The sequence below is a fragment of the Branchiostoma lanceolatum genome, chromosome 7 (assembly GCF_035083965.1).
Source record: "Branchiostoma lanceolatum isolate klBraLanc5 chromosome 7, klBraLanc5.hap2, whole genome shotgun sequence".
Taxonomy (NCBI): Eukaryota; Metazoa; Chordata; class Leptocardii; order Amphioxiformes; family Branchiostomatidae; genus Branchiostoma; species Branchiostoma lanceolatum.
In genome coordinates this window covers 5,001,638-5,013,830 of record NC_089728.1, presented here as the reverse complement: position 1 = coordinate 5,013,830, position 12,193 = coordinate 5,001,638, and the positions used below count along the sequence as shown (strand labels likewise).

The 12,193-nt window shown below is 39.6% G+C and overlaps 1 protein-coding gene across 1 annotated transcript in view; it reads right to left on the bottom strand.

The window, feature by feature from the left end:
- Window positions 1–11,949, bottom strand: part of LOC136438334 (membrane-bound transcription factor site-1 protease-like) — a 99,098-nt gene extending 87,149 nt beyond the window's left edge. Inside the window, exons 1-3 of the mRNA XM_066433099.1 lie at window positions 11,778–11,949; window positions 6,329–6,397; window positions 5,997–6,148 (exon numbers count right to left, since the gene is read on the bottom strand). Of these exons, the coding sequence (XP_066289196.1) occupies window positions 5,997–6,148; window positions 6,329–6,397; window positions 11,778–11,949 (393 nt within the window). The remainder of the gene's footprint in view (window positions 1–5,996; window positions 6,149–6,328; window positions 6,398–11,777) is intronic.
- Window positions 11,950–12,193: the final 244 nt, after the last annotated feature.

Sequence of the window (12,193 nt, the reverse complement as noted above, 5' to 3'; positions counted from 1 at the left end):
ACAGGCTGCAGAACCTGAAAACACTGCTAGACGGCCGAAAACTGCCATGTTTCTTTTGTGGCCTCTATAACTACCTACATATCAAAATCCATACAAATCCATCAAAAGAATCATCAGTTACAGATTCAAACACACATACATGTACATGTATATGTACACAACCAAAAACAGTTCTCTCATCAGAGGTCAACCTCCTTTCAGGAGGTAATACAGTAACTAATAATATTGACAGCAGGGCTCCAAATATTTTTTTCTGCAATACTGCAAATTATGAGGTTTAAAGTTACCCTTTTGTTCTTTTCTTTTTTTATTTCCTCTTTAGGTTCACCAGGTGGCTTTACACTTCAAAAGTTGCCGAGTAGGTAATACCAGCCCAGAGGGCAAGCTTAGCAGGTAACTCCTTCATTTCTATCTTGCTTGATAACGACCCATATGTTCCTGACAGGGTAATGACAAGTTAAAACAACGGGCGTTCAAGCATGCCAAACAGCACTAACAATGTTTCGGAGTGCATACATCATCAACAGGCAAATACAAACTGCATTTTCCAGCTTTTATTTACATGAAAAGAACGCAACACAGTATATTCCGCATCACCATCGGTCCCAGCCCTCCTGTGGGTCAGATGATACCCAACACACCTTGTAGTATTTTCTATAAATCTGATAGATGCACTATCATCAATTACCACTTACATTTGTATAGCAACATGCTGCTGCCACAGCCTTATTAAATGCCATCAATCTTAACGGGCTTGAAGCAGGGTAAACAATATGCTGCCAAACAACAGTAAGCAGCAGGAATGACATTTGTAAGTTCTTTTTGTAAAAGGTCGCAAGATGGAGATAAGTGTGCCGCTTTGGCGGTGTCTGTCGAAGAAAATCCTTGCATGTACAGCTAGCTATTACATGTAATTCATAATGGAGCAACTGAATATCTCACCGTCTAACGATGCATAAGATACCTTTTTATCAAAACTAATAACAATACATGTACGAGGGGTGATCAATAAGTTCTCGGCCTCACCCAGAAATAAGGTGCACAACACAAATTTCGGGGGACAATTATGTAATATGACGTCTTTTAGCAATATCCACCAAATTTCAAATTAATGTGGTCATTACGTTTCAATCAACGTCCGTTTAAAAATCAGTAGGTAAGTGGTGAGAAAAACAAGGCTGAACTGTGATCAGAGCTGTGTGAGTCGAGCTCCTGGTGCCATGAATGCCATAAATCGGCATAAAATCTTCGAATACAACGTCAAAATGTTTGGTGAACATTTCCTTCTTACATTGTATTTCTCGAAATGTATGACAAACATTTATTTCTTATTTTAACTGAAAAGAAGCAGATATCTGACATTCAGCAAGCAAGTTGGCCCGCACACCTCAGGTCGCAGCTCAATTGTCCATGTCTTTATCCTTCTACCTCACTTAACATTACTGGGTGTCGCCTGCAAAGTAATGATCACAATGATTTGAAATTTGGCAAACATTCATAAAAGCCTTTTAAGTTAAATATTATTCCCCAATATCTAAGCTGTGCACCTTATTTCTGGGTGAGGCCGAGGACTTATTGATCACCCTTCGTACATGTGTATGCTTGCCTACAGGTATCATATTTGCACGTATAACATGAAGGGGGGAGGTGGCACCAACATTGTACGATTGTACAAGGCATCTCTTCTTGACTAATCCTGTTTCAGAGTCTGCAACAGAAATCGTCCCCCGTAGTTCCAAGGAAAGTTGCTGGAAAGCTCAAAGTTAGGTCACTTCTTCCCGACCACAAGAGCTATCTACCAACCAAAAATCATGACCATACAATGTAAAAAGCATGTCCAGAACAATAAAACTGGACGTCCTGTTGCAGTACCATGGAATGCTGCTAGGGGGCCCAAAATCTAAGAGTTTCTACATTTTGGCAACACCTACCAACATACCAAATATCATACAGATCTGTCCATGATTTTTTGAGTTATACTGTCCACAGGCAAACAGACAGACACGGTCACCCGAAAACAGAGCCTTCTTGGCGAAGGCAAAAAAGCATCTCTGATCTGCCATGTACATGATGGCTGAAAAGGTTCTAAGGGCGGTAATATTGGAGACGAATTGCCCCAGCAAGGTAGCCTGGTTATTGTTTCTTGTCTGATATCTTCTGGTGCACACCTGTTCCCCAAACTGCAGGAAAGCCCGGCGCGGGACGCCGAACGATCTGACACAAAGCAACGGGACGAATGATTTGTCGGCGCGCCACCTTTGTGCGATGAAAAACCTCCGACACTGCTTTCATTAGCACGACAATGAGACTCGCTACACCCCGTGGTGAGTTGGCGCTTCTTCCCGCTACACAAAAGCCCTGGAAGGAAGTAGATATCAAAGTCGTCCATTACCAGCTCTGCCGTTGATGTATGGACGCGCTGATATCTATGATCTAAACATCCCCCCAACGTCCCCCTAGCCATGTCTCAATGGTAATTCCTGCCTGCGGGCTATAGCCTAACATTTCCCTTCCCTTGTAATGTAATGTACCGTGATGTACACGTACATTGTACACCCAATGCCTCCTTTTCATCCCACACTAGCTCATCCTTCCAAGGACCATTCTCCACCCAGCTGAATTGTGGAGACATTGCACCAACATCCAGGAAAAACATGGAGGACATATTACATTTGAGCAGTCTGGTAGAAGTTTGCATCTTAGTTTCTTGTTTGGTTGGTAATGGGATTGGGCATGGTGACTTATCCCTGGACACACATTAAGACTCTAGTGCTCACACCTACTTAATGCCACCTCAGGTAGGAGATATCCCTCTAAAGAACCTGCTGCAAATCAATCAAAACCTGCAGAAAGAGCTTTGGCACATTTTATTTTTAGAGCAGGAGGAAGGCCATAAAATCAGCTTCTTCCTATTCTAGCACTTAACAGCACAGACATACTAAGATGTAGTGTAAGTGTACATACATTTCTCAGGCATCAAAATCATAGATTAGACAATCATGTTGCCTTTTTCCTTCATGTTGTACAGGCAATATCATATAAATTATACAAAATGCATTCTTTAATTCTTTAAATAAAATAGAAAACATATAACTGTAAACCTAACACACAGTCATTGACTCAAACAGACTGACAGAAAACATTCCCTCTAAAAAGGCTCTAATGAATGAATAAGTAGCCTCTTTCATTGACCCCACGTAGCAAAACCTTAAAGTAAAATCATAAATAATCTCACTACTTTGATAATACAGAATATAACAAAGGCATTCATCATCAATTAAACCTGACATCACAGTAAAGAAATTTAGAGCTGAAAAAGCACATACATATAATTTTTCTTTCAAATTTCACAACTGACACAGTTTATCGTTAAAAAGCTTTTGAACACGCGACATGAAAAATAGGGTCATAACTGTACATTAGCTATTTAGTATCCTGCCTAAATGGGTCCAAAGAGAACGTTGGTGTGATACCCTGGAGGGATGAAATTTATCAGTTCACTTCCACAAGTCCTTCCAGTCATGCGCATGCACATTTGTGTGGCAGCTATGAAAGTATGATACATGAATGAATAGCTATTCTCTGACTCAGTCTGACTCTGAGGAAGCATGTGGGTCCTTTTTCTACATAAATGTTATTCTGTACTGGTGTCTAAATTCAAGTCATGTTGGAAAGGACGAATGTGTTGAATTGCATACTTTAATCTTAACCTTCTCTCCGCTGAGGCAGCCCTTTGGCTGGATTTGTACGGGTTATTGAGGTAAAGTAGCAGGTTAGAGGTTAATGCACATGTTGTTTAATTAAGGTCAGAGCACAGCATTTATCCGCTACCCGGGGTCCAGGACGTGACTGGTGGTAAAAAATTAGTGCAACAAAAATCTTGAACTCTTTGAAGAAGCGAGGCTCCACCGGACACCATTTAAATCTTAAGTTAAAACGACAGAGTTTTGTTTTGTTTTCAATCATTTCATAGGTTATATCCTGAATTTCAGCATATCAATTTTTTTTACTTCTTGCAGTCAAGTGCACGCTTCTATGATTTTAACCACATAGACGTCAGTCCCTTTGTGTTCCGCAACCATGTAAATCTCCACGAGCGAAATACTGTGTTCTGCTACCCCATTATCACCTATCAAGACCCCCTGCTTCTTTCCCATAATCCTTTGTACAAAGCGTCTCCCAACATAATGGATGGACTTGACATTTGCACAACAGGAATAACTATGATCGGGGTCCCCTCGGACGAGCAACATGATGGATTCTCGTATTTTCCCGCGTAATAAACAACGACGTGCACCTGCAACTCGTCATGTGCAAATAGCGGGCGCAAATGAAGCTAATTTGTACTTTCAGATGATGGATCGTTACCGTGAGTGTTAGTACGAAGGATTTGCGTTTCATTAGCGAGTAAAAGAGGCTGTTGACTCTTTGGTATGTATGAATACCAAGGCTGTCTCCAGCTTTGAATTCTTTTTTGCCATGCTCATTGTTTGCGATCCGATGTGGTTAATTTTCGTTGTTAATTTAAGCTTACCAAAATACGTTTTTAGCAATTTCATGTCATAAATTTCAGATTTTTTTGGATATACTGGGTGAAATTTTTGTCTGGACCTTTTTGAGTAAAATTTGTCCAGGAAAAAGAAGTCTGTAAAAAAATAAGTTACATTGTAAATATCAAATGGAGCATACGCATGGTGCACTAGACTGTGCAACTCAAAGACTTGTCTCTCCCCTTAGGTTTTCTTATACACTAATGTCATTATGTCATCCATAGAGAGGACTGTACATGGCTCTAATGGTGATGGGACATAAAAATAGCTCCCAACTATATGTTCATCTGTTGAGATTTACCTACTGGCAATTACCAAAAAGGTTTCCACTTTTGTGTGGAAAGGATCTTGAATCCCTGCCAAATAAACGGAGCGCTGTGGTGCATCAAAAAATGCTTCTATCTAAATGTGTGCTACTTAAAGTAGTCGGTACGTCCGCCTGTTTATTAGTCAGTTTGTACATCATGCAGAGTCTAGACGACTTTTTTCTGTCTTCGCATGACATCCAAGTTGTAGATTTGTTTTCATTTCTGTCAGTCACTAGCACCCCTTTCTCACATATGAATCCATTAGAGGCAGAGAATTCACGTAGCATAAACCATGAAAGTGTAAGTTATGGCCAAGCTGCAGAAAAGCATATGTAAAATCGATACCCGCCCTGTTACTGAGTGATACTTATATGAATCATAACTTCTTATACTAAACTCTGAAGTAATATAAGATCCATCAAAGTGCTTCTCTCTTTATGAAGGGAGAAAGGTCAGACAAGGACTAAAATTTCCTCCTCTTTGGTATGCATAAGAGGTGATGTAACATCATTCTACAACAATAAGTATGCTCACAATTTTTGGTTGCAGTCATTACTAAACCTGCTAGGGGGCATTGCTGAGTGCAGGTAGCAGTCACAATATCTTCAGTATGCAGTGCACGCATTTGTTGAATTCCTTTGGTTGCTAAAACGTTTATCTAAATCTCAAGTCTGTCTATTTCTATACCAGTCACTGTCAGTGCAAGGGAATGTGTGTAATCTTTGAAAGGTCAAGTTGCTTTAAAGTTCAACAACTATCTTAACTTCTATAATCATAGCATTAGAATGTCTTTCATATATGAATAATGTATTAATTCGTCTTAAAATCAAATTTTGACTAACCTTTTGCAATACAGATTTGAACAAAGAAAACAATCGTTTGATACAAGTAAGATATCACGAAATGGATACTGTTTCTTTCACTGGAACTTTATGTTCACTGTTTTCACAGTCACCTCTGTACCTATGAACTTATCACCATGAAAAAAACTGTTATTATTTATGATTCCTTCACACATCCGTTATGTAAATCACTTGCCGCCACTGTGAAGTTAAAGCTCAGTGAAAATGTCTATTTTCCTTACACCGTGAAATTTTGCTACTGTGAAGATAAAGTGAATTACAGTATACAAACTTACCAGTACGACTTCAAAGTCGCTGGGATAGTCACTCGCTGGGTTGTTCCGCGGTACGATCTCCCAGGATGGAATTTCCGCTTCCCGTAATGCTGCCTGGATAAAGTTCTTGCGGGCAGTCGTGGTGAAATAACCATTGAAAGTTACAATGTATTCTGTGGATGAGATATAGAATAAGATAAGTTACAGAGGCTCTTGTTTCCCTCTCCTTTACATGTGAAGTTAAACTTGGTCCATCGACCACAATCGTTGTGATTGTATATGAAAATTAATCTTTCACCTCAGAAAGCCTTAGAATGCCCCATTTTAACCTAAAATTCTCTTAAACTCCACACCGTGTGAGGGGGGGAAACCCCCCTTCCACAACACCACCCCATTGGTGTCACAAGCACTTGAAGTTAAACCTTCAGTTAGAGGTCAACATGAAATCAAATGACTGGGAAAACTTCAACCTGGCTATATTCATCCCCTGAAACATTATGTCCAGACAAGGCTGTCTCCAACTTTAATATTTTTCCGTCCCAGTCATTGTTTGGGAGCCAAGGCTGTTAGTTTAATCTGTAATTTTCATTAAATCTTACGAAAATACATTTTCATCAATTTCATGTCATGAAGTTGAGATTTTTGGGATGGACAGGGTGAAATTTTTCCCCGTCCGAATAGGCAAATTTCTGTCTCAGGATGGTGGGATGGTCTTGGAAAGAGCCCTGCTTTACATTGATCATTCAGTTCGGCTTTTATCTATTCATTTTAAGTCTGAGAACTAGTAGATTGAACCGGTAGGACCTACTCTTAAAAACTGCACCCTGACATATCAATCAGGTCTTCTCACCCACCAGATCGTATACTTCAAATATCACAAATACTTGCCCTGTCTTTGGTCAAAGGTCAGATGTAGCTGACTGGCTGAAATTCTAACAGGGACTCAGAAAGACCCCCATACATACCAACCATCCTAATGTCCTTGACACTATGATTGTGTATCTACATGTAACTGTCAGAAACGGGAATCAAACCCATGGGTTTAGGTTAGACATTCAGTCTCAAAAATAATACTGAAATTTCGCCATACCTTTCCAGGATTGTGTTGCATACACCGATTAAGAAGGTTTTTTTTTCAAGGCACTATTCTAGACACTTTACATAACAAACTACAAAATGTAAATGTTTATGTACATGTAGAATACTAGGACCAAGGATTGTATCTAAAAAGCAGATTAAAACCTCCTTGCTAGGACCAACAGGCTAGGGAGTCTATGCAAGGTGAAACAATATTACCAAATGAAGCCACACCTCAAAAAGAGGATGTGATAGGGGGACAAGAGGATTCTGGATTAATTTGTGCTCTAAATCAGTGTTGGGTCTAAATCTATTCCTACAGCCATGAAAATTCATACCTCCATTCTTTAGCTATCCTGTTGCAAAGTCTACAACAAAATTGCCTCTGCAGTTCCAAGGAAAGCTAGCAGAGGGCCAAAACTTCTTTATGTGCCACTGGTGTTCCACGGTACTTCCTGGCCGTGCTTGTAACACAACGATAGTCCCACAACAGAATACAGTGTAAAGCTGGCCTTAATCAGTTACTGTCTTCCCTCTCATCATTAAAAGAATAACTAAAAATTTGTTCCACTTCTGTAAATTGATATGCCAAAAATATTGAAATCATCTAAAGGTCATAATATACATACCATGATTGTTCTAGATTAAGTGTGACATACCGTTTCAGATGGAGTATCAATTTGCATATATCATGGGTTTAATAATATCATACTGTCAATTGAGTTTGTGAGGATTTGATTTCGCGGTAGGGAGAAAATGGAGGATGTCAAGTTTTTCCAGTTTGCAGTCGAAACAAGCTTGAGGGTGTAGGTAGACAGAAGAGGGAACAAGCATTTTCATGGTGGCAGTGAAGAGGTAACCGTAACCGCGAACATTAAACCACTGCAAAAAATTCAAATATTACAGTATGTACCTGATCATAGAGTTGATGTTTTGAAATGAGCTCATTTACTTATTGAAATTCCCATCATACTTATGAATATGATTACAGAATTTTCAAGGCCAATCCTTTCAGAAATGACAGGCAATTAAAGAGACCTTGATATTAAAAGGAGGAATAACAATTAATGGCAAAGTTTGTCTTGTATATGCACTTCCATTCGAAATCACATCTAAGCCATTCAACTTGCCCAACTTCACAATTTGCAGACAAATTACATTTTCACACTACCCAAATCCATTGGGCGGCATAGAAGTAAAACAAAAAAGTCAAAGAAGTAGAAGCAAGTCGTCTAGACTATACGTGATAAAACACACCAGATCCAATTTAGATTTCAGTAAACGTGGCACTTTTAGATTAACACTACAGATGAGTTACTGTAAATGCAGAAATGTTTGCACTAGTTTTATGTTCGCTGTGAACTTTCAGCGTGAACTTAAAACCACCGCAAAACTTTTTACCCACCTATGACTGTAGCGCTACTATTGTTTCAACACAAGCTTAAAACCACTGAGAACACTCCATTTTTTCCCTACCCCAAAATAAAAACCACACAAACATGAATCCATTCACAGTACTACCCACTGCCATCTTTGCTCTTTCACAAGATAAATATAGATATGTACAGCAAAGATAAATAAGCAAGAGTGATTTCTGTCTGTTGTAGGACTCTCAGGGTACCAAACAAAGCATGGATAGACATGACTGTGAGATATATTCATAACATTGCTGGTGATAGGTCTTGTAACAATAAATCAGTGATCTCATACCTCTGTAAAATACTGTAAATGCAGAAATGTTCGCGGTGGTTTTATGTTTGCGGTTTTCGCGGCGACCGTCTCACCACGAGCTTAAAACCACCGCGAACACTTTTTTGTCCAATACTGTAGCAGAATGCGACAATAGCACTGCCGCGAAAATAAAACCACCGCGAATACTCCATTTTCCCCTTAGCGCGAAATAAAATCCATGCGAACTTAATAAATGCATTTACAGTATTCAGAGTTTTCGTGAATTTCTGAATGCCCTAACCATCACATCTCACTAGTAATCCTCTACCTTTCTTCTTCAAGTTCTTATCAGGCTGACCAGCTGTCCATAGACTATGCCATACTACTTTCAGGAAGGAGGTGTCATCCTGTAATACTGCAGTACCTGAAAATACTGCTAGGGGGTCCCAAATCACCATGTTTTCTTTTGAACCTCAATAACTACCCACATACCAAATTTCATACAGATCCATCAAATTTCTATAGGGATAGGAGTTATACAAGAACTGTAGGTGAGATCATACATGTATACACACAACCCAAAACAATACCCCCGTCGGAGGTAAACCTCCTTCCTACAGGTAACTAGATTATAACACATTTCTAACAGGCAAAACTGGTTTATCAGTCCATTTTGATTTCTAAATTCCACACACAGTCATAATTATGTATGTACCATTACAGTACTCATCAGATATAGCATTGCAACTAGATAAGATGCCATAGAGTTGTGGGGGCTACGGAAAAATTTCCTTGGGGTCATGCTGGCCCTTGAGGCGAGCCAAGGAGATGGCCTGTGTTGGTCCATCATTGTATACAAACTCCTGGTTAGTTATAAACATGCTAGAAATTCTTTCAGGCAAAATAAGAATTTCCTAAGATTGTGAGGTTTTCACAAGACTGTCACTTTTGAAACACATCATGATCATGTATACAAACTGATACCGATATAAACTCACTTCAAATATGCTAGAAATTCTTTCAGACAGACAAAAGAAGAATTTCTAAGATTGTGAGGTTTTCACAACACTGTCACATTTTGAGACACGTCACCATGTATACAAACTCCCTTCTTACAAATATGCCTGAAATTCCTTCCCACAACAGAAGAATTTCACCTTACAACTTACCACTATTACTGACGCCTGCCGATACAGTAGCATCCCAATATTCCAGCCTGGCATGTCACAAATTCCTGGCTTATACATCATTGGGAACATGTGGAAAGAGATTTCTGGAAAACTATAACCACACCCCGTAGTGCACGCTTACTGTACTGTACTGAACTGTCTGTGTGACATGTGTTAGTGCTTGTGAGACTGTTATCTGATAGGTGCTCTCCTCCCATGAACTCAGGGATGTCAGTGGGATGGTCTGGCCCTGCTGCTGAGAGGGTTCAAAGGTCAAAGCCCCCCCCCCCCTGTTGCTTGCTGGAGAGGCACAGTATTGGGAGGGGATTGCAACATTTTCCCAGAGACAGGCTACTACGCAGATGCGTAATAAATAAAAACTGTAAAATGGGAAATATTAGTGGGGAATTAACCTGAGGGTAGGGAGAGTGTTTGTGGTGATTTTTTGGCGACGCCTCAGGGGCGAGCCAAATTTTTACTATATTGTGTGCAGATTGCAAGAATTCTAGGAATTGTACAGGAATGTGAAAGTCCATGGGATGATAACTCAAGAATGTCTGGATGTATTGTCTTCATATTTTGTAGGTTGGTAGGTATGTGGGAGACCTTGTAATGATTGGATTTTGGGCCCCCTAGCGACTTTCTATGGTACTGCAGGGGAACTTTTACTTTTCAAATCTCGTCTTCTGAACATGCTATAGTCATGATTTTTAACCCTTGTCCTGCTGGACTTTTTTTACCCTATAGTAGTCCCTGTGCTGGGCTTTTTTGACCCTATTTAAAGGAGGGGTACTGCTTTAACTTTGCTATTTTTTTTATACTTTGCCCACAAATAACTCTGTAAAGTTATATATCAATACAAAGCTAAGAGTCTCTACTTTTCAGAAATATATTGCAAATTTTGCCTGCACCTACATGTACCTGTATTGATTGATAATGGCAATAAATCAATAAAAACCCTTTTTTCAAAAACCTTTTGTATTGAAGTATCTGAACCATATAAAAAGTACCAATATCAAAGTTGCAGCATTCCTGACACATCCTGACAACATCAGAGCTATATCTATGATGAAGAAGTTCACCCAGGTATCTCAGCAGGTAGGTTTATGACATACAATGTCCACGGTGCTGAACTGGCTTTTCTGTAGAAAAGCTGAGCCATTTAGAATTAGTATACTTCTTTCTTTACCTCTATTACAATCACTTTCCTACACATCAGCTGAAAGCTTACAACAGGTATTATCTTTGGAATTCCAAACAAAGTAATATCATTGAATACAAAGGTAATAAAGATACAAAAGGCAATAAAAAGTACATTATTCCACAAAGTTTCCATATACTGCTGCATAGCACCAACACAGAGGTCTCTACCAAGACTACAATGTTGCTGACCAGTCTTGGCAACATCAGAATGATACATGTGAAGAAGTAAAATACACAGGTATTGTAACAGGTGAGTACATGTATATGGTTGTAGACTGCCCTTGGTGCTGAACTCACTTTTGAGCAAAATCTACACTCTCATACAGAACAGTACTCTTCATGCTGTAGCCATAGAACAATTGACATCCTAGCTTTCTATACATGAGTGGAAAGATTATAGTCTAAACTTTCTTGTCATATCAACATACAGTTGTTACAATCTATACTAAAGGCTATATCATAATAAAGACAAAAAAAGCAATAAAAAGTACATTCATTCCACTATGCTTTTATATGCCTTTGTATAGCATCAACACACAGGTTTCTACGAAGACTACAAAGTTTCTGACCATTTTTGACAACATCAGAATAATATATCGTATTATATGTAAAGAAATACGAATTGAAGATATTATAACAGGTAAGTATATGGCTATCAAAGTCTGAGACTGGTCAGCCCCACAATAGAAATCATGCACCACTTCCCCGCCAGCGACCACGGTCACTACCTCCCCGGGCACGTCCACGCCGTCCTCGGTAAGTGCCCCGAGCTTTTCCACGGCTAAAAGTAGCGTCAGCGCCGCTGTCAAGTTCATCAGCAACATGTAAAGGTCCCTCTCCGCTTGCCCCGACATGTCTTCGAGGCCTATGTTGTGACTCCGTCTTCGCCAGAACTGTCACTGATTTCAGCGGAATTTTCGCTTGATAAAGGATATTCCACCACTGAAACGTTCGTGAAAATGTCCTCTAGAACGTCTTCGACCGTGTACCCATCCATTTTGGCGTTTAAATACCGAAATTGCCGCCAGAAATACGGAAAATATCGCCCCGAAAACATTCCAGCAGACGACACGGCATCATGGCGGCCTCATTAACATA